Source organism: Pyrenophora tritici-repentis, chromosome 7, assembly GCF_003171515.1.
Source record: "Pyrenophora tritici-repentis strain M4 chromosome 7, whole genome shotgun sequence".
Taxonomy (NCBI): domain Eukaryota; kingdom Fungi; phylum Ascomycota; class Dothideomycetes; order Pleosporales; family Pleosporaceae; genus Pyrenophora; species Pyrenophora tritici-repentis.
Genome location: NC_089396.1, coordinates 2,740,796 through 2,762,857, shown reverse-complemented (window position 1 = coordinate 2,762,857; position 22,062 = coordinate 2,740,796). Strand labels below are relative to the sequence as shown.

At 47.9% G+C, this 22,062-nt stretch overlaps 6 protein-coding genes across 6 annotated transcripts; 5 read left to right on the top strand and 1 right to left on the bottom strand.

The window, feature by feature from the left end:
* Positions 1-4,908: 4,908 nt before the first annotated feature.
* Positions 4,909-6,325, top strand: PtrM4_134660 (ComEC, membrane metal-binding protein; the record flags this gene model as incomplete). The annotated part of the gene is made up of 2 exons (XM_066109205.1): positions 4,909-5,235; positions 5,345-6,325. The coding sequence occupies 2 exons, from the start codon at positions 4,909-4,911 to the stop codon at positions 6,323-6,325; spliced, it is 1,308 nt and encodes a 435-aa protein (XP_065961197.1).
* A 478-nt stretch (positions 6,326-6,803) lies between these two features.
* PtrM4_134650 (uncharacterized protein) lies at positions 6,804-7,577 on the top strand (the record flags this gene model as incomplete). Its single annotated transcript, XM_066109204.1, has 1 exon — positions 6,804-7,577. One exon carries the CDS (start codon positions 6,804-6,806, stop codon positions 7,575-7,577), a length of 774 nt encoding a protein of 257 aa, XP_065961196.1.
* A 329-nt stretch (positions 7,578-7,906) lies between these two features.
* On the bottom strand, positions 7,907-12,318 carry PtrM4_134640 (RecQ, Superfamily II DNA helicase; the record flags this gene model as incomplete). Its single annotated transcript, XM_066109203.1, has 2 exons — positions 7,907-7,935; positions 8,031-12,318. 2 exons carry the CDS (start codon positions 12,316-12,318, stop codon positions 7,907-7,909), a joined length of 4,317 nt encoding a protein of 1,438 aa, XP_065961195.1.
* Positions 12,319-13,022: 704 nt separating this feature from the next.
* On the top strand, positions 13,023-14,285 carry PtrM4_134630 (uncharacterized protein; the record flags this gene model as incomplete). Its single annotated transcript, XM_066109202.1, has 1 exon — positions 13,023-14,285. The coding sequence occupies one exon, from the start codon at positions 13,023-13,025 to the stop codon at positions 14,283-14,285; it is 1,263 nt and encodes a 420-aa protein (XP_065961194.1).
* A 5,441-nt stretch (positions 14,286-19,726) lies between these two features.
* Positions 19,727-20,053, top strand: PtrM4_134620 (uncharacterized protein; the record flags this gene model as incomplete). Its single annotated transcript, XM_066109201.1, has 1 exon — positions 19,727-20,053. One exon carries the CDS (start codon positions 19,727-19,729, stop codon positions 20,051-20,053), a length of 327 nt encoding a protein of 108 aa, XP_065961193.1.
* A 1,348-nt stretch (positions 20,054-21,401) lies between these two features.
* Positions 21,402-21,675, top strand: PtrM4_134610 (FUSC domain containing protein; the record flags this gene model as incomplete). The annotated part of the gene is made up of 2 exons (XM_066109200.1): positions 21,402-21,470; positions 21,544-21,675. The coding sequence occupies 2 exons, from the start codon at positions 21,402-21,404 to the stop codon at positions 21,673-21,675; spliced, it is 201 nt and encodes a 66-aa protein (XP_065961192.1).
* Positions 21,676-22,062: the final 387 nt, after the last annotated feature.

Below are 22,062 nucleotides of genomic sequence, written 5' to 3'. Positions count from 1 at the left end.
ATCTCTCCCTTACCCTCAATCTCTCCCTTACCCTCTCCCTCTACTACTACACCTCCCCTCTTTTCCTCTCTCAACTTCTTTTACTCCTCTAACTTCCCTTTCCTCTCTCTTGATCTACTTTACTTTCCCTATTTCCTCTTCTTTCTACCTCTTTCTCTCCTACTTACCTCACTCCCTACTCCTTCCTTTTTCTCTCCTTCTACTAACCCTTTCGAATTTTTACTTTTAACTCTACTCTCTAACCTTTCTCTTCCTACTCCTTACTCATTACCTCTTCTCACCCTTTTTCTCTTTCTTCTCCGACTTTCTTTACTCACTCTACTTCTCTTTTTCTACTACCTACTACTCCTCTTTACTTCCTTTCTATACTTCTTTCTTCTACTACTACCTACTTTACTCTCTCTTACCGCTTTCACTACTTCTACTTCTACTCTTACCCTTTTCTTTACTCTTGCTCTCTTTCGTGCTCTCTTTCTTCTTCACTTCTACTTCTCATTTTCCTTTTTCTCTCTCTTCCTTTCCTTTACTTCTGCTCTTACTCTTACTCTTTATTACTATTCTATTCTCTTATATCTATTTTCTTACTTTTCTATATTATATTAACTATCATCTCTCTCTTCTTCACTCTTTCTCTCTTCTTATATCTCTTCTCTTTTTTTCTCTTTTACTATCTCTTCTATCCTCTTCTATTATCCCTACTCCCTTACCCTTCTTACTCTCCCTAACCCTGTAACCTTTCTTTATTTCTCTACTTCTCTTCTTCTACTACCTACTACTTCTCTTTACTTACCTACTTTCTTTACTTTTCCTTCTGCGTTTTACTCTCTCTTACCGTTTTTATTACCTACTCCCTCTCTTCCTTTACCACTTCTACTCCTTCTTAACTTCCTACACTCTCTACTATCTACTCTTTACTCTACTCTTTACTCTACTCTTTACTCTACTCTTTACACGCTACTATCTACCCTTATAACACATACTCCTCTTCTTTATAATACCTTACTTATCTCTTCCTAACACTCCCCTTTCTCTTTATATCCTACTTACCTATGAAACCCTCTCTTCGCCCTACCTACTTGTGAAACCTCCTCTTCCCCCTTACTACTTGTTTCGCCTCCTTGTCTGTCCTATCTGCCCCGTCTGACTTGCTGTACTGCGCCCCCGGAACTCACTCCACCGCCTGCGTTCCTATAACCTAATTAATCCTACAATAACTACTCTTACTCCACCCTTTTTGTAACACCTTACGGGTCCACCCACCACCCCTCTACTCTCTCCTCTACTCTTACTCTACCCTCTTTGTGACACCTTACGGCTTACTCTTACTCTCCCTCTTCTTTTCCTACTTCTCCCTTTCTCCTCCTAAATACTTCTTAACCCTAAAAACGGGGTGTTACTACTTATACGCCCTATCTAACTTCTTTTAACTCCTTACTCTCTACTCTTACACCCTACCCTCTACTTCGCTCTACAACTCTGCGTCCTCTAAACCTACCTTATCTTATAAAAATTCTATTCTAACTCTCTTTCTAACCCTTTACCTCTACCTCTCTTGTATTTTCTTTCTCTACCCTCCTTTTGCGCCCCTAAATCCCCGCCCCCTCTTACCTATTTACCCCTAACATATAATCCTCTCTTATATTCTCTTCTACTACTCTCGCCTTTGCATCTTCCTTACCGCAACCGGCGGCCTTCTTTAAACTCTACCTCTTTTCCTCTTTTCCTCTGCCCTATGCTCTTGCTTTACGCTTCTGCCTACTCTGAAACCCCTCTTTCTTATTTTCTAGTAAACTCTCTTATATTTCCTCCTCTCTAAAACCCCCTATATATTATTTACTATCCACTTTATTATTCTTAACTCTTTTTACTTACTTTCTCTAGTTATCTTCTTATACTATAATACCTAACCCTCTTTACCCTCCCTGAACCCTCCCTGATCCTCTCTACCCTCCCTGATCCTCTCTACCCTCCCTGATCCTCTCTACCCTCCCTGATCCTCTACCCTCCCTCCCCTCCCTGACCCTTCCTCTCTCTACCCCTAACCCTTTAACCGCGCCCTCCACTACTCTCTTACCTCCCTCTACCCTACCTCTTCCTCTATTAACCCCCCTATTAATACTCTGTTACACTATCAATTTGCGTCTCGTACTATCCAATACTGCCCCGAACAATTCCTCTCCTACCCCTTACATTTCTCCTGCCTAACTCCCTACTAAATACATAACGAATAACCCTTATACAAATCTACTCTAACACAATCTTAACTGCTTCTTTTGTATTTCTCCTCCCCGTCACTAACATCTCCCTATTTTGTCCTCGCTTTGCTTATCACCCGCCCTTCGCATATTCCCTATCTATTCCCCTACTATCCTAATTGCCTGTCTTACTACTCTACCTGCCTAAACTCCTGTTATCACTGCCGTATTAAACTCTACTACCCGCCTTGTCGCTCCTGCTCCTACTGCTCTACCCTCCTCTCTACTATATCTCCTCTTTATTACTGCTCTTTGCTGCTGTCTATCTCCTTGTCCGCTTGTCTACACACTAAAAATCTCTCCTCCTCTTCTTTATATCTCTCTTCGCCTCCTTGCCCCTCCAAATACTTTTCTAATACTCGCCTTCTATATCTTATTACCCACTCTTTCCCCTCTACATACTACCTAACGAATTGCTCTTCTACCTTATTTTGCCTGTAATCTAATCCTCCTTTATCTCCTTATGAATATTTTTATTCTTCTATTCATTTCTTACCTATCCCTCTCTTCATTCTGTAACCCTAACCCTTTCTTCCTTCTATACCCCTAACCCTGTCTTATCTACTATAAATCCTCTTCTCCCCTTTAACCCCGCCCCCTAACGCTTTCCTACCTCCCTCTACCTAAACGCTGCCCTAATAAACCCCCCGTGAATACTCCTTTATACTGTTAATTTGCATCTCTTACCTTCTAATACCGCCCCTAACAATTCCTTTCCTACTCTACCTCCCACCAAAAACGCCCCTAATAACCCTTAAACTGAATCGGCTCTAAAACAATCGTAATCGCTTCTTTTACACTTCCCCCTCCCCTCACCAACATCTCCCTATATTTTCCTCGCTTCGCCCATTATCCGCCCCTTTGCATATTCCCTATCCATTCCCCTACCATCCTAATTCCCTACCTCACTACTCTACCTCCCTAAACTCCTGTTGCCGCTGCTGTATTCACCTCCGCCACCCGCCTTGTCGCTCCTGCTCCTGCTCCTGCTGCTCCAACCCTCCCTGCCCCTCCTCATCTCTCCTCTCCACCACATCCATCCTTCCCCTCTCTCTCTTCTGTTCCTCTCTCTTCTTTCCTTTCCTCTTCATCTATTTCTATCTCTCCTTATTTTTAATCTAATTTACTCGCTTTTATCACTTAATCTATATAACATCTACTAAATACCCTAACTCGGAAACTTTTCCTATTGCCACTATATCTTCTCTCTTCTTCCCTTTACCTCGGCCTATACCCTTCTCTGCAATAACCTCTGTTGTTTATTGTTCTCCTCTATTATAAACGGCTGACTCTAATAAAACTCTCTTATTAACCTATTCGTTTCTGTACACCCTAACCCCTACTTGCTCTAAAACTGTCTTACGAATCCCTCTATTAAATTTACTTTAACTCTCTGTTCTACTAACCTCCTATCTATCCCTATGCTACTCTATTCTTGCTTCCCTATACTAATCCTAACAACCTTGCTATAAATACCCTCGAAACTAACAATCTTTTATATCTGCTGTCTAATCTCCTCCGTATCTATTATCTTCTTATTGCTTGTATACACACGTTATACCATTCGCTATACTAAACACAACCTAAATACTTCTTCAACTATCTCCTTTGCCTACTACCTCTTAGTTCTCTAATACTGTTGTATATTGTGTCGGCTCTGTCCTTCGCCTACCGCCGTCTATATACCGCATCGCATTATCTACTACCCTATATACCTCTATCACTATTCTGCGTCGGTAAACTTAAACTCTACCTACTGTATGCACGTCCAACACGGCCTGCCTCGTCTTACTACTGTTGCTTAAATACCCACTATGCATTATTGTACTGTACCTTAACTCTATCCTTATCCTTATTACTACTGCTGTTCTTGCTACTCTCTCTTTACTTGCTCTATATTTTTCTTTACTTCTCTTTCTATTTTCTTTACTTCTCCTTCTTTCTCTTTATCTTTTGCTTCTTATGTCCTTCTCTATAAACTTCCTTATCTTTCTCTCTCTTTCTTCTTCTACCTATCTTCTATTCCCTTTACTATACTCCTCTTAAATTATATCGGGTTTCTTTTATTCTTCTTTCTTTTCTAACATCTCTTTTTAATATTATTGAAACATAATCTCTTATATCTTTTTTATTTATATCTTCTTCTTATGACTCTACTTTTATATAAACTTAATCTTTTCTTCTATCTTCTTATTAATGTATTCCTAATAACTTGCTCTGTCTTCTACTACAATCCTAATCCTTAAATCCTACTTAATTCTATGCTTGATTTCTTTCTTAAACACTATCTAATATATACTACAAACTATACCTGTTTTACCTACCTCATCTATCGATTATGAATCTCACCAACTTTATACTCTCTCTTTTCGAATCTTTCTTTTCTTTGCTTTATACCTGCATACTTATTTTTAACATAAATAACTCTTCTTTAAACTTTTGCTCTTACTATACCCTTACTGTGCTTATTACTCTTACTACTGTTACTATCTTTGCCTCTATTATAATTACTCTTGCTTCTACCACGGCTACGGCTGCTATTCTTGTAACTTTTCCTTCTATCGCGACTATCACTCTTACTGTCTATTCAATTACGGTTACGGGTTCTACTATTGCAACTCCCGCTGTTCCTGCCGTCCTTGCTGCTTTTAACATGCTCGTTATTACTCCTACGGCTACTACTACACCTGTGTTTACTGCCGCTTCTACAAATATCGCCACTGCGGCCCCTACGCTTCCTATTCTTGCTATCCACTCCGTCCTTGCTGCTCTCGCCATTCCAGCTGCTCCTGCTGTCCTCGCTGCTCCTGCTCTCGCTAATTACGCTCCTACTATTTCCGCCCTTACTGCTCTTACTCCTGCAGCTTTTACTCTTAATGCGCCTACTCCTACGGTTACTGCTCTTATTGCTGCTACTCTTAATGCTCTAGCTCTCACTGCTATTGCTCTCGCTACTCTCGCTATTCTTGCTACTACTACTGTCCCTGCTGTCGCCAACCTCGCTTCTATCGCTATCCTTACTGCGACCACTCTCCCTGCTCCTATTATTTTCGCTGCTTGTAACACCCTCGTTGCTGCCGCCTTTAAAGCTCCTACCCTTGCTACTCCTGCTATTCTTACTGCTCCTGCTCCTACGGCTCTTACTTCTACGTCCTGCTCTTGCTACTCTTACTCCTACCGCTCTTACTCCTCCGCATTCCGCAATCCTCCCTATTACTGCTTCTGCTCTCGCCACTTCCTCTATCTCTACTATCCCCGTCCTTCTTGCTGCTCTCGCTTTCCCCGCTGTTCCCGCTGTCTCTACTGCTCTCTTCTGCCCCTTACCTCCTACGCCTCCTCCACCTGCGGTAACTGCGGTTTCGGCGGCCGCTACCGCTCCTCTTGTCGCTGCTCTTACTACCCTCGCTACTTTCGCTTTCCTTGCTGCTCTTAATATCTTCGCTATCAATCCTACGGCTTCTGTTCTCGCTGCTCCTGATACTCTTACTATCTCTACTGTCCTTACTTTGTCCCTTGTCCTTGTAACTTGCACTGCTCTTAATATTCTTATTACTACTCCTACTACCCCTGCACCTGTTGCCGCTTCTGCCCCTGCTATCCTTGCTGCTTATAATATCCTTACTTCTACCTCTTACCTCTTACAGCTTATATACACCTCCGGCTACTGCTATTGCTACTGCTACTCTCCTACTTTCGCTATCCTCGCTACTCTTACTGTCCTTACTATCCTCGCTGTTCTTACTATCCTCGCTGTCCTCATTATCCTCGCTGCTTCCGCTGTCCTTACAATCCTCGCTGTCCTCGTTGTCCTCGCTGCTTCCGCTGTCCTTACAATCCTCGCTGTCCTCGTTGTCCTCGCTGCTTCCGCTGTCCTTACAATCCTCGCTGTCCTCGTTGTCCTCGCTGCTTCCGCTGTCCTTTCTACCCTTACTGCCCTTACTATCCTCGCTGTTCCCGCTGTCCTTGCAATCGCTACAATTAACTTAATAGTTAATTCCCTTGCCGTTCGCCCCTTTCTTGCGCTGCCCTTGTTGCTCTTACTGTCCTCGCAATCATCGCAATCACCTTAATTACCTTAATTGCCTCTATCCTCGCGGCTACACATCCTGCTCTTACTGCTCTTGCTACTCTTACTTCTATCGCGCCTGCGGCTCCTGCTTTCCTACTCTCGCTATCCTCGCTTCTCTCACAGCTGATCCCGCTATCCCTACTATCCCCGCCGTCCTCGCTGCTCTCGCTGCTATCGATATCCTCGCTTCTGCTCCTCACTCCCCACCGCTCCTACTACGCCTGCGGCCGCTATAACTACTTCTGCCCCTGCTCTTGCTTTCCCTACTGCTCTCGCTGTCCCTGCTGTCCCCCACTGCTCGCGCTACTCTCGCTGCTTCTCACTTCCTACCGCTGCTACGGCTTCTACAACTCCTTTCGCCGCTGCGGCTCCTGCTCTCGCTGTCCTTACCGTCGTCGCTGCTCTCGCTACTCGCTCTGTTCTCGTTACTCTCGCTATATGCGCGGCTCTCGATGCTCTCGCTGCCAACGGTACCTATCATGTCGCTGCTCTTATTTCTCTCGCCTCTCTCGCTCCCTACGCTCTCGCTACTTGCCATCTCGTTGCTCTCGCCTGCCTCGCCTGCCTCGCCTGCCTCGCTCTCGCTACTTGCCATCTCGTTGCTCTCGCCTGCCTCGCCTGCCTCGCTCTCGTTGCTCTTGCCGCTCTTGCTGCTCTCGCTCTTGCTGCTCTCGCTATCGGAGCTACTCTCGCCGTCGTCACGACCCTCGCTTTTCCTCCCTGCTCAAGCTGCTATTACTGCTTTCGCTACCTGCCATCAAGTTGCCCTCGCTGTCCTCGCCATCCTCGCCATCCTCGCCATCCTCGCCGTCGTCGCTGCCCTCGCTATCGCCACTATCGCCACTGTTGCAGCTATTGCTCTCGCTACCAACGCTGCCTGCGCTCTTACTGCTCTCGCCGCTCTCGTTACCTTCTCTGCCCTCGTCTTTGTCGTTGCTCTCATTGCTCTCGCTGTTGCCGCTGCTTTCGCTACCTCTAATATCTTTACTACCCTCGCCTTCGTCACTACTCTCGCTGCTCTCGCCTTGATCACTGCTCTCGCTGCCCTCGCCTTCGTCGCTACTCTTACTGCTGCTACTATCGTCACTGTTGCTGCTATCTCTCTTGCTGCTAACCCTGCCTACGCTCTCGCTGATCTTGCTGCTCTTGCCTTTATCGCTGCTTACACTATCCGACCTACTCGAGCTGTTGGAGCTACCCTCGTCAACGTTACAACTCTCTATATTTCCTCTACTCGCCTATTAATCTTGTAATCCAACAAAACTCTCCTGCTAAGTTATTGCTCTCAACCGTCTCTAACAATCGCTTTTTTCCTAAAAACTCAAACAACGTCGGCCCTGCTCCTGAATTACTAACCCCGAACTCCTCTAACCGCGCCGTCCATCGGTTTCCTACCTCGCTCCGCCCTAATGCTATACTTAATAACCCGCCTATTAATACCCCTCTATACTGGCAATCCCCGTCTTGGACTCTCTGATATCGCCCAAAACTATTCCTTTCCCACCGATTGCATATCTCCTGCGGCACTCCACACCAAAAACAGCCCGAATAACGCTCAAACTTAATTGTCTCTTCCATCCTCTTAATCGACTCCTTGATCCGCTGGCTCTCCTGTCGCCAACATTGCCGTACGTCGTGTGCGCTCGATCCTTGCCCTACCGCCTCGCATAACCCACACCGGTTTATCCATTGCGCCAGCTGCCTACGCAGCCACTCGACGTCGGCGAACTCCTGCTGCCGCTGCTGTATCAATCTCTGTCGCGGGCCGCCTTGCTCTCGTTGCTGCTGATTAAACGCCTGCCGCGCCTCTTCTTGCTCCCTCTCCAATGTCTCCGCCTCTTCTTCGTTGCTGCTGCCGCCCTCGGCCACCTCCACCACCTCCATCTCCTCCACCTCCTCCACCTCCTCCACCTCCTCCATCTCTTCCATCTCCTCCTCCATCTCCTCCTCCATCTCCTCCTCCATCTCCTCCTCCTCCATCTCCTCCTCCTCCATCTCCTCCCCGTCGGCTCTCATGCATACGTCACACCTCTCCTCTCCCTCCTCGCACCGAGCTCGCTCGGCCTCGCGCCTGTCTAAATACCCGTCCAACATTACCCGTCTACATGTCGCCGCCTCGTCTATGCCTTCGACGTATGCTCGCACCAACCGCTGCTCCGCCTCCCCCTGCTTGTCATCCGCCGCTCGCTGCTCGCCGTCCTGCACCATCATGATGGCCTCGCTCCGCTCCCCGTCTCGCCCGGCTCGCCCGCTCTCCTGCGCGTAATCCAACACGCTAAACGGCCAATCCATGTGGACAATGCACCGGATATCGGGCACGTCCACTCCCATGCCCAACGCGCTGGTTGCCACAATCACCCGCTGCTTGCCGCCCATGAACTCCTCCAACATGCTTGCCTTGCCAACCGCGTGGTGATGATACGCATGGCACTTGAGCTTCTCGGCTAACCCCTTGACCTTTGGCACTGAGTTGCCGTACACTACAATCTTGCCGCTCTTATACTTTCGGACCTTCTGCTGTACCATCGCCAACACCGTTGCCTCTACCTCCTGTCTCTTCCTCTCCTTCTCTACCCTTACCACCCGGTACGCTATGTTGCTCCGTGCTGTTGGTGCCCTAAACATTCTTACCTGCCCACGCTCAAAATGCATTCGCCGGAATAACTCGTCCTCCTCGCTGGGTGGCAACGTTGCTGTTAACATGACCATCTGCGTCTCTACAGCCACTAGCTTACCTAGCTGCTGCATCTGCTTGCGGAACGTGTACTGCCGGTTTAACACGATATGGCACTCGTCGATAATAATCCGATCTAGCTGCCGCGTCGCTCGTAGCCGGTTTAAAAACGTTGCAAATTCCTCTCCAACTGCCGACTCGGGCGTCACTAACACCACCGCTGCTGCGTCTGGCGGACGCCGACTCTGCCACTCTACGCACGATATCCCTAGCTTCTTGCACCGCTGTGCCATGTCGCCACGCAACGCGATCAACGGCACTACCACCACCGTCGTGCCGCCCTGCTCTGCCCACGCCGGCAACATGAACAACAAGCTCTTGCCTGCCCCCGTCGGCATCACCGCTACTACGGGACTCTCGCCTGCTGTGATGGCTTTGATCGCTGCCTCCTGCACCCCCCGGAACTTGGCCTCCTCGCCCATCATGCGCTTCAGCTGCGCTCTCGCGTCCATCTTCCTCAGCCGCTGCCACCGATCCACCCTTGCCTCGTCTGCCTCGCTCTCAAACGGCGCTCTCTTCCGCTTGCTGCTTCTTCTCTGGTCGTCCAAGCCTGCCTGGAAGCCCAAAAATCTATGCCAATCCGTGCTCGATGCCCGGAACTGCTGCCGCCTATCCGCCACGGCCCCTGACTGCTCCATGATCCCTCGCGCGTATACCAGTCCCGCCACGTGCGACGTATGGCCCGCCTGCTCGTCGGCAATCGAATCTCCTGCCTGCTCCTCAGCCCACTCCTTATTCTCCTCGCCCTCATCTGCCTGGAACGCTGTCGATCCACGCAAAAACCGCCGGCTGATGCCAATCGCCATCTCCCGGTACCCGGCAAACGTCCACTCCTGGCCCATCGCGATCCGGCTCTCGCGCTTCAACGCCTCCCGCAGCCGATCGGTCGTCCACTTGCGGCCGCTGGGGTCTGCTGGCCACATATGCGACGAAACTGCCTCCTTCTCCCACACCAACGCCTCGAGCCGCTGCTGGAACGGCAACACCAGCCACATATACCACACTACCAGCTCGCCCACCTCGCGCGGCAAATATCGATGGATAATCTTGACGTCGCCGCTGACTTTGTATCCCTTGTGGTACCGTGTCACAAACACCACCATGCCGTCCTCGATGAATATATTGCGATGCCCCCCTTGCACTGTGTTGCTATGCCGTACGCTCAGTAGCTCTGGCCCTCGCGCTGGCTGCCCACCCGTTATATGCATTAACACCGCCAGCTTCTCGCGAAATTCTACCACCCGGTCCATGTATCGCTCTATTGCCTGTCGGTCTACCCCTGACTGCGTCCCGGGCTTCATGAACCGACTCCGGATGCTGGCGCTCTCGCCTACCCGCTCAAATAACCACCTCTCGCCGTTGACGGGCATGTTTGTGCGATGATCCTTCAAAAAGTTCCATCCTGGCCGCTCGTCGGTTGGGTTGTCACGTATGCTCTCCCATGGCACTGCCGGCACCGGCGCTGCCTTGCTGCTAAACATTAACTCCTCTGTTAATAATCGCCGGCTCTCGCTAGCCAGCCCATGTACCATGCCGCGGAACTGCGCCATGCTAAAATGCAGCTCTTTGTACAGCAGCTCGTCGCCGTTCGTCCACTCTACATGCCCGCGGGTTGTAGTGTTGTAATGGATCTTCAATCCATACGTCCGCAAATCCAACATCCACTGCATGGGGCTATGGCTGCCGCGCACCATGAACCGGTCCATCATCTTCTGCACTAACTGCAAACACCCCTTGGGACGCCGTCGCTGGCTTGGCCCGCTCTCGTACGCGCTGTCATCTAAGTCGTCGTCTGTCTCATCGCCGCTATCCTCCTCGGGCCCTGACATTTCTAGTCCCTTCTGCACGACCATAAACCGAGCGATCTTGATCACCGCCGATAATATCGGCGGGTACTGCTCCGGCCCCTTCCATCCGTCCTCCTTGACGCCCAGCACCGCCAACGCGCACACCAGCGGGCTGTCATACTCTCTACGGGTGATGCGGTGGTTAAGTAATGCAATGCAAAACTCCAAACACGCTTTCTGTATCTTAGACAACTTCTTAGGCTCGGGGCCTTCTCCCTGACCTGGCTCTTCCTCAGCTACCTCTATCGCCTCGTCTATGTCGTCCATCATCTCCTCGTCCAGCTCTTCTCTCTCTTCGTCCATATCCTCGGCTTCATCTTCTTCGTCTCCCTCTATGCTCCGCTTTGCCTGTTCGATTAACACCTCCCATGCCTCTCGCTGCCGGCGCGTAAACCGATACTTGGGGCTCTTCCACCCGTGCTCTTTCTGTGTGCGTGCAAAAAACATTAACATCTGCTGCCACGGTCGTGTGTGCTTGACAATGGCGTTCTTGTCCATATACGGCTGTAACGGCTGGAACCGGGTTTGGTGCATCTCTGTGCGAATTGCCTCCAACCGTATAAACACGCCAATCCGGTCAATAATGGATGCCTGGCTGAACCGCGCCAATCCATCCATGGCTGCCCAAATCGCTGCTTCCACCGGCTCGGCCTGCTGCTCCTGCCTGGCATCTGGCTCTGCCACGGGCTCCTCGATGCACGCTAACAAATCCGGCCTCTCCATGCCCACTAGGTACGGCAACCACTGCGTCCGCTCCAGCCATGGGTTCACCTCGTCGCGCTCGCCCTCCTGGATCGTCGTCTGCGCCCGCTTCTCGATGTCTGCCCACGCCTTGGCCATCTGCTCGCCCACTCGCGCCCATGCTGCTGCCCCGTCTACGGGCACGATTTCGGGGCCTTCTCCATCCTGGCTGGGTGCCTGGACCTCAAAGTACTGCGATCCATGCCGGCTGCTGAATAATCGCTGGCAATGGACCAGCCGGTACCCCTTATCCATATGTGCCTGCACGCTCTTCTGCCTGGTTCGACTTGGCCGCCCTCGCTTCTTCCCTGCTGACCATCCTTGATGGTCCTTACGCCAATGCTTTCGTATAGCCTCCTTACTTCTTGCTACATAATAGCAGCAGCTGGAGTCAAATTGGCATAACATCCCGTCTGTATACACTGGCAATTGCCGCACAGGCTTTGGAGCACCAGTCGGCACCTCGAGCTCACTAGGGTACTGGACTAACCCAGCCCAGCTGCGAACCTGCTGTCCAACTGCCTCAGCCTCCTTGTAACTAACCTTATGCTGCTTCTGTAGATGGCCCTCAATCTGATCTGGCCATACTGCATATCTGCACTCTCTGCATGCCGCTACGCTGTGCTCAGGCACATGCTCGAAATACTGGCACTCGATGCTAGGTTTAGACATGTTGAAATATCGACGCCTACCTGTTCTACTCGGCTTCTTATATACACGCGCTGTTGATCGCTCTCTCGGTGCTTACTCCGGCGGCGCGCGCGGCGGGGTGCCGAGCCTCGCGACCTCCTGACCCCCCAGACGCGTAACCCTAACCAAGAACACCAAACCCTAAGCTCCTGAACCACATAGTCTGCTGCGCTGTAAATTCGTCAGATTGTGCGTCTACGTATGCTGAGTTATATGTCTAAATTTGGAGTAATTTCGACTATAGACTAAAAATGGGATGTACTCCTGAAGTTTAATGGGATAAACCCCTGGTTCTAGTATATACCCGCCATACGCGTACTTCTCAGCACTAACAAAAAATGGTATATTATAACGTACCATTGAGCGCCCTGGGTTAGAGATCTACTCGATAGATCAGTAAGATAGAGAAAAGAGAGTAAGAAGAGTAAAATAGCAAGGCTTTCACTACTTTCACACCGGTACGGCTAGAAGAACTAGGTATCCTTCTAGTGTAAAGTAGCAACAACAGAACAAAAATGCCGCCAGACAGCGACAATATCATAGTGCAGATCCCAGAGGCAAGCGGAAACAGCACTAATACCGCAATCTATCTCGAAAATGATATCCAAATGGGTATAGAAGAGGACCAGACACCAGCGACCCCAACCCAAACTCAACCTAACCCACCCGAACGACTAGTCCCAATCATGAACAAACGACCAGCCCTCTTCTCTCCTGTATACGACAGAACTGGAAGAAATCCATTCCAAAAGAATGACTCTGATAAACCAACCGCAAAAGATCCAGAACAGGCAATCCAATGGGCTAGAAACCTGATCCTCCAAGCCTCTATTATGACCAACTCATATGAAGAGCAAAACAAGCTACTCGAACTACTAGACGTATTTAGAGACTACACGGAAAAAGGGAGAGTTACAAACCAGATCTCGGACAAACTATCTGCCAAGCTCGCCTTCCACTCAGCTACTCTAGCAAACGCTTCAGAAAAAGCAGCAAAGACATTAAAGAAGGCAACAGCCACAGTAGCTGGTCAAAACAACCAAACAGTAGCAGTAGCAACAACGACAACAAACACAAATGCTCCCCAATCATACGCAACAATTGCAGCTCAACCATCAAAGAACGCCACTTGGACGACTGTAGCCCCAAAGAAAAAGCCAACGCCTAAGAAACTAATTACGCACTATCAAATAGTTGCAACACTAGAGGAAAACCAAACCATCAACCCGCTCCAAGCACGAAACAAAATCAACGAGGCATTCCAAAAAGCTGGCATTGCAGGACCTGTTATCCAACTAGCAGCTCTTAGTAAGAGAAACAATCTCATACTTACTACTACAAGCGGATACTCTGGAGAATTCCTTCTCCAGCAATCCAACATCTGGATGGATCTCTTTAACATCAAACACGCTCAACCACTAGAATCTTGGACAAAAGTCATAGTCCACAACGTCCCTACAACCTTTGAAGGAGCAGACACGCTAGAAATCCTTCGAACTGAAATCCCTACATACAACAAAGGACTACAAATAGTTGGTAACTCCTACTGGCTTACAAAAGACTGGAAGAACAAGCAAAACAGCTCTATTGTTATTGCTTTTAAAACAGAAGCTGAAGCAAAGAAACTAGGAGCGAGGATCATCATCCTTGGAGAGAGCCTCCGTACTGAAAAGTATAGAAGTATTCCAGCTACTACCCAATGCGACAACTGCCAAGGCTTTGGCCATACAAAGCTTAAATGCCGGAACCAAACAGCATGCCAGCTATGTGCGGGGACCCACCCTACATCGCAGCATAAATGCTCCACCTGCACGACAAGTGGGAAGCCTTGTATCCATACACTCCCAAAATGCTCAAACTGCAAAGAACCTCACTTTGCTAATAGCAGAGACTGTGAAGTCCTCGCAGCTATAACAAACAAGGAGAACCAATATACAACAGAATGTTAGACAGCATTAAGATTCTCCAAGCGAATCTGAACAAGAGTATCCAGGCCACAGAGTCTACTCTTCAACTAGCTGTCGAACTAAGGGTTGATATAATTGCAGTCCAAGAGCCTTGGCTCACACCAACAAGAAACAACGACTACGCTGATACTAGGTCCACTAGCCACGCAGCATACCTCCAAATTCTCCCACAATCCGAACCAAAACTCCGCCCTAGAGTGCTATTCTATATCTCTAGAACGCTATTAGCAGAAACCCACCTACTAGAAGGTTTTACGTCAGATCCAGACGCTATAGCACTAGTAGTACAGAAAGGAAACCATAAGTTTAATATCTTCAACCTATACAACGAGAGAGGTATAGGAGATATAAAGACTATCCCAAGAGTTCTTCTAAACACAAACACAAGACTACCAGAGTCATCTATTCTACTCCTAGACGCAAATGAGCACCACCCGTGGTGGGACCCACTATGCACATCGACGAGCCCAGGAGCACCCCCATTTGTAGAATGGATAGAAAGCCAAAACCTTAGCCTTCTAAACACACCAGGAACGGGCACTTTCTTTAGGCCACACCTATCAAGAGAATCAGTTTTAGACCTATCCCTAGTTACCCCAGACCTAGCTGACAAAGCTATTGACTGGCAAGTCACTACGGAGACTGGATCTGACCACTACGGCCTACTCTTCTCAATTCGATCAGACACCGACCAAGTAGACAATCCAATAAACCAACGCAAGTTTAACACAAAAAAGGCGGATTGGCCACTTTTTCAAAAAACCCTAAACGAGGCTATTCAAAACAACATCACGCTACAGCACATAAGCGAGATAAACGACCCTAGGAAACAAGATTGCAAGAATCTAATTCTAGAAGAGGACCAGGAGCTTCAAAGCAAACTAGAGGAGATAGGGGAAGCAATTACGCAAGTCATCCAACTAGCAGCTGACAAAGCAATCCCAAAAGTCAAACTAGGTCCTAAACCAAAACCCTGGTGGAACCAGGAGCTTACTAAGCTAAGAAGAGAGCTTACTCACTGCCAAAGAGTCTACACACAACAATTGCAACAGTTGTCCATCCAAGAGGCATATCTATTCAAGAAAGACTTCTTAATAGCGCGGAACACCTACGCAAGAGCAATCAAGGATGCCAAGAAGAGACATTGGAATAGCTTTCTAGAACAAGAAACCCCACAGTCTATCTACAAAGCTATGGCATACACAAAGGATCAAAAGGTCGAAAAGATTCCACCTATCCAAGGAGAGATACTAGAGAAAACATTCAAAGGAAAGTGCAAGGCCTTTAGAAAAGCACTTTTCCCTCCTCCTCCAACAGCAGAACTACCAAGCTTTCTAAACTATCAAGAGAGCATTTGGGACTGGCCGCAACTATCAATTTCTGAACTAGAACAAGCCTGTTCTAGTAAAGTTAAAAGTAGTACACCAGGGCCTGACGCTATTACTCAAGATATTATAACCGCTGCATTTAAGTTCAACCCAGCGATCCTCTTCATCGCCTACTCAATCTTGTTTAATTACGGATACCACCCTCGGTGCTGGAAAGCAGCTACAGGAGCAATTCTCAAAAAACCATCCAAACTAGACTACTCTCTCCCGAAAGCTTATAGAGTAATTACTCTCTTAAACAGCCTAGGGAAGGTACTAGAGAGAATTATCGCCAAAAGACTAGCTAGTCTAGCAGAAACCACAAACCTCCTACACTCCTCACAAATTGGAGGTAGAAACAAGAAATCTGCAATAGACGCCGCTCTCCTCCTAGTAGACCAGATTCAACACAAAAAACAGCAAGGCCAAATTACTTCCACAGTGTTCGTGGACGTCAAAGGAGCTTTTGACCACGTCATACACAACCGATTTCTAGACCGACTTAAGAAACTTGGACTCCCAATTAGCTTAATTTGCTGGGCGAAATCCTTTCTCTCCAACAGGACCCTAAGACTAGCATTCGATAATAAGATTGAAGAATTTAGCAAGATTAGAGCAGGCATCCCACAAGGCAGCCCAGTATCACCAATCTTCTTCCTTATCTATATCCGAGACCTATTCCCAGCCTTACAAAGCTTTCAACTATCGTATATCGACGACCTATCTCTTACTACCTCATCAACCTCTCTAAAGAAAAACATAAGAGCACTGCAAAAAGAGATAGCTACACTCTTTGCCAAGGGAGAGCAGCTAGACATTATCTTCGACACATCCAAAACAGAGCTAATCCACTTCACCGCTAAGAAGGAGAGGATAGAAAGAGCCCTCATACTCCCAAACAACGACCGGATAGAACACAAAGACACTGTCAAGTGGCTAGGTATCTATCTAGACAACCGACTATCATTCAAATCACATGTGTCTATACGTGTAAGCCAAGCCAGACAAGCTTTCTACAGGCTAGGAAGACTAGCGAACATTGAACTCGGCCTATCAACACACGCTATTAGACAACTATACTTAGCATGTGTAACTAGCGTGTCAGACTACGGAGCACAAATATACTGGCAAAACCAACCCTACGCTACAAAGAAACTACAGTCACTACACAACCTGGCTTGTCGAAAAACTCTAGGAGTGTTTAGAACAGCACCAACAGTTCCTACAAGCCTCGAAGCGAGCCTACTACCACCAGCAATTAGGCTTAACTCAACTATCCGGAACTACGCAAGCAGAGCAAACCTGCTAGCCAACACCCATCCAATTGCAAAGGCAATAACTCGGATCCAATCAACGAATCTCCAACGCTCAAAGAAACCAAACCAGCACAGACAGCTACAAACTATTACTAACGCAATTCCTAAAAACAACAAAAGAGACACAGAGCAGACTATCCCATACCGGTTCAGGCCATGGGATACTCTAAACTATACCGTAACAGTCTCTCAAAAATCCAAAGAAGAGGAGGCAAATGCGCACCAAGCCTACATTAAAACAAGGCTAGACAATTACACGACAATATACTCAGACGCCTCGCAAACACAAGAAGGAAAAGGAATAGGAGTTGGGATAGCAGTCTACAACTCAACTCAGCAAGAGATCTACTCAGAAACAGTTAATATCGGACAATACCAGCTAGTCTACAACGGCGAACTAGAAGGGATCACACGAGCATTCGAATACGCAGCAAAGAACGCTACAACCGACCAGGAATTTGAGGTCTACGCAGATAACCAAGCAGCAATCTACAGGCTTAAAAACCTATCAGATAACCCAGGACAGCATTGGCAACTCCGATGTCTAAAAGCGGCAAATACGATCCGACGAAAACAAGCAAACATCCACCTACTCTGGGCACCTGGACACACAGATATAGTTGGAAACGAAAGAGCAGACTACCTAGCAAAAGAAGCAACCAAAGAGGACCCCAGATCAACAACAAAGAGCATTGCCTACCTAGGCACGACAATCAAAAGGATACAACAAACGGAACAACGCCAAGAGTATGAGAAATACAAAGCAAGAGCAACCGCTCTAAACAAAGCTACCTACTCAGCCAAATACCCTCTTAAAATCAGCAAAACCATCCAAATGCCACAGAACACGAAAAGAGTAACCTCTAGCGCCTTCTACTCTCTTAAGCTAGGACACGGATACTTCAACTCCTACCTAAAGAGATTTAAGAAACGAGACTCTAATCGCTGCACCTGCCAAAACATCCAAACGCCAGAACACCTACTACTGTACTGTCATCTATACAAAGACCATCGAAAAACGCTCCTACAAACAATCAAACATCGCCCAGTCACACTACCACTACTACTCCACACTAGTATAGGTATAGAAGCAACCCTAGCTTTTATCACTAGCACCAGAATAGGAACAAGAAAATGGTACCTAGGACAGCCACCAGAAGACCTACAGAGAGACACTGTATAAAACTAAAACCACAACTCTCTCCTTTGCCACAAGAGCCCGCTGCTACATCTCTTTCTACTTATCAAACTGCTCTTTAGCACCTGGCAACAAACAGATACAAGCTATCTTTTGTAGAAAAGCCAAAAACCATATTAGCGAACCATACCAGAAAACCATGTAAATTAGAAAAACCAAGATAGAACGGCCTTCGGCCAAAGTCCTACATAGTCTCTGACTGAAAAAGGACTCTAATGGAATAATAATAATAATAATAACACCCATCGAGCAGACCACCCAAGAAACACCAAGGTTAATTGTTCAGCCACCACTAAATAAAAGACCAGCGGCATTCTCCCCAGAGATAACTACAAGAGAGAGAAACCCATTCCAGAACAGCCAAGAAAAGAAACCAAGAGCAAAGGACTCAACCCAAGCAATTTTCTGGGCAAGGGACCTAATTCTACAAGCATCTACTATGGCCGAATCCCATCTATCCCAAAACAAACTACTACAACTACTGGACGTCTTTAGAGACTTTACGAAACTAGGCAGGGTTACGCAGCAAATGACTGAGAAGTTTACAGCACAGCTTGCGTACCAGACTGCAACGCTTATGTCAGACCTGGCACCTTGTGCACTAAGTACACTGTGAATGATGTACTCACATGACCCACTAGTGCGTGCTTACTCAGCTCGCTACTCATGTATATAGTCGCTCTCTGTTACTCACTTAATACAACAACCTTCTCCCTCATGTCTGCTTGGTCCTCCCACATCTGACAGTTATGAGCCCGGAACCGCTTGTTCCATTTCAGCAGAGCCGAGACGGTCTGCTGACAGGGTGGGTGACCATAAGCGAGGTACACCCGACATCATCAAAAAAGACATTCCAAAAACACTGCGCCAGCTATGCGGCAGTCGTTTAGCGCCACAGACGTAGAGGCTAGATTATGGCAGAATAAATAGGGCATGTCGTACTGCGGTGAACATGCACATAAACCTAGAAAAGCCCTGCAGCAGAATATATAGGGCATGTCGTACTGCGGTGAACATGTAATAAAACCTTGAAAAGCTTGCAGATCTACGCCATTTGCTACGATCTGGGGGGGTGTGTCAGACTATCAACTATATATACCTTCATGCTATTGTAGCAAGAAGGTCGGCCTTTTTGTTATCCAACACATCCAAAACACCCAAAACACCCAAAACACCCAACAAAACAAGACATCATACGCTAGCGTAGCCGCCCATGTCGGCCGGGCAAGCCAGTCTCTATGCATTCACTTCTCACCAGTTAGCTCTCCTCTTATAGGACTAGCTCCTTCTGCTTAAGGGCTAGCCTCCTCTAGGCAGCACCCCGCACCATATAGCTAGCACTTCGCGGTTCTCAATACAACAACGATTTCGCCCACTCAGTTCCCCGATAACACCGACGCTGACTGGGCAAGCGATAAGACAGACCGGAAGAGCATGTCTGGGGGAGTCGGAATGTTCTATGGAGGACCATTCTCTTAGGCAGCAAAGAAGCAGAAGTCAGTGGCAACCTCAAGTGCTGAGTCTAAGTACATCTCACAAGCCATGTACGCCAAGCAGGGACAGTGGGCAGCTCAAGTACTCAGAGATCTCGGCCTGCACCAATACGTCAATGAGAACGGTATCACAGTCCAGATGTACGGTGACAATCAGGGAGCGATTGCACTGGTGAAGAATCCGCATCTGCACGAACGTTCTAAGCACATTGACATCTGCTACCACTTTATTAGAGACCTAGCTGAGCAGAAGAAGCTCCAGATTTCTTATATTCCGACTGACGAGATAGTTGCCGACGGAATGACTAAGCCACTGCAGAGAGTTGCTTTTGAAAGGTTTAAGAAGATGCTGGGAGTTACTGATGAAGGGCACTAGAACAAGTCACGTAAGGCCTGTGGGGGAGTGTTGAGAATACAGTCCGTAAGTGACTTGGTGGTATCAAGCGGAGGAGTAGTCACATGATTGGTGACACGTGCAGGTGGGTCCTAGCGGGGAGCTTGGACGCAGCTGCACGCAACGCGGATCTACGAACGTGTGAATAGCTCCTTAGTCAACAATACGAGTCGTACCACCACTACCGTTGTGCCTTAGAGAGCGCTCTATTAGGTAGTCATACTACTACTAATAGTGTCAGCTTCTCAATAATAATAATAATAATAAGAGTAGAGCTCAGGCTAATCATGCGTGGGAACAGTGCTGGGATGAGCTGCCTCAAGAGAAGATTGATGAAGGTGGAGAAAACGTGCGTGAACTTGTTGTATTGGAGCTACGGGAGGAGTGAGAATATCTGTCGAGACGCGGTAAGAGCCTTCACTAGTATTCACGGTGAATCAGGCTTCCCGTGCTCTGATTGGCCAGGCACTGATTAGTCAGCTGCTCCGTGCGCGCACCATAGATATTGATGAAGGTGGAGAAATGTGCGTGAACTTGTTGTATTGGAGCTACGGGAGAAGGGAGAATATCTATGGTGCGCGTACGGAGCAGCTGACTAATCAGTGCCTGGCCAATCAGAGCACGGGAAGCCTGATTCACCGTGAATACTAGTGAAGGCTCTCACCGCGTCTCGACAAAGATACAGGCCTGTGTCGGGACATGCGCGTACAGCCAGCCCAGCGAGTTTTTCCGGGCCGGAAGCTTGGACCACTAGTTAGACCAAGCTTCCCGCTCAGCTCGCACCTGTACATATGGAGATCTCTCCACCCAGCTCTTGCTCACTACTAATCAAATACTATACACTTTGTTCGTTGCAACGACGCTAGTATTCGACACCTTTGCCGTGTCAACAGCCTGGATTGAGCGTATTCCAATCCATATCAAACAGATCATTGACTTAGAGGGAGGAAACGAGTACAAGGAGGGCAGAAATGTACGTAGGACTGATTGAAATCAATTGTATCGGGCCGAATCACCCCTGTAGTTGCTCCGTGCGCTGACCAGGGGGTGGGAAAAGACTTTTGAAATGCACCTCCGTAAGCTTACGAATCTTGCTGTCCTTCTCGCCACAACTTCCGTATCGGGAGCAGGAGGCCTACGTACTTACGGTACATTTTTGGTAGATCTACCAACTGGTCTTTAAAGGAGTACCGCGCCACTAGAATTTAGTCCACAACCAACAAACTTCTTTTCTCCAAAAACCACTCTTGGAAGACCCCAAGACTTTAACCACCCTCTTACGATAGTTATACCAAAACAATCAAAAACATCTCCGACAACGTCCACAACTATGTTCAGCTTTAAGACCGTCGCTGTGCTTCTCGCACTCACCGTCTCTATGACGAGCGCCCTACCCCAAGTACGTCAAAAGAATCCTTCGCTAGCCCCCTACCACCTCTTGCTAGCACTAACATCTTATGAACAGAACACAGCTGAACAGCAGTGTGGCGACTGCTCCCGATTTGGGCCTTGCGGTACTGGTGCAGCACCTCGATGCGTGTGGGCTGCGGGCAGTTGGTACTGCAGCTGCGGTGGGGGCTAGATACACTTTTGGCAGAGTGTAGCGTTGAAGAAACCGAGGCGGACTCATAAGAAGAGAAGGGGTTAGCTAAGCCTAGGTGAAGTAATTTAGTTGTGGCAATAAGTCAGGTTTTGCTAGTCTGTCTGCTTGTGCGTGGGCACTGAAGCTCAAACAATTGAATCTGTTAAGAATATGTTAGGTTCAGTCCAGGTCGGCGGGGTGAGGCTCGTGGAGCAAGCCTGAGCAGAAGGACCGACGCGGAATGATGATCTGTCATGTACGTCCTAAGATGATTATAATAATAAGTAGAGAGAACAATAGCTCTGAGTGTAGTTCAATCCAATACGTTGTTACCTTTCGTACCTCTACTCGGTCGCCTATGGTAGTCATACCACCAGAGGAGACCTTCAGATAATTATCGTATTATGCC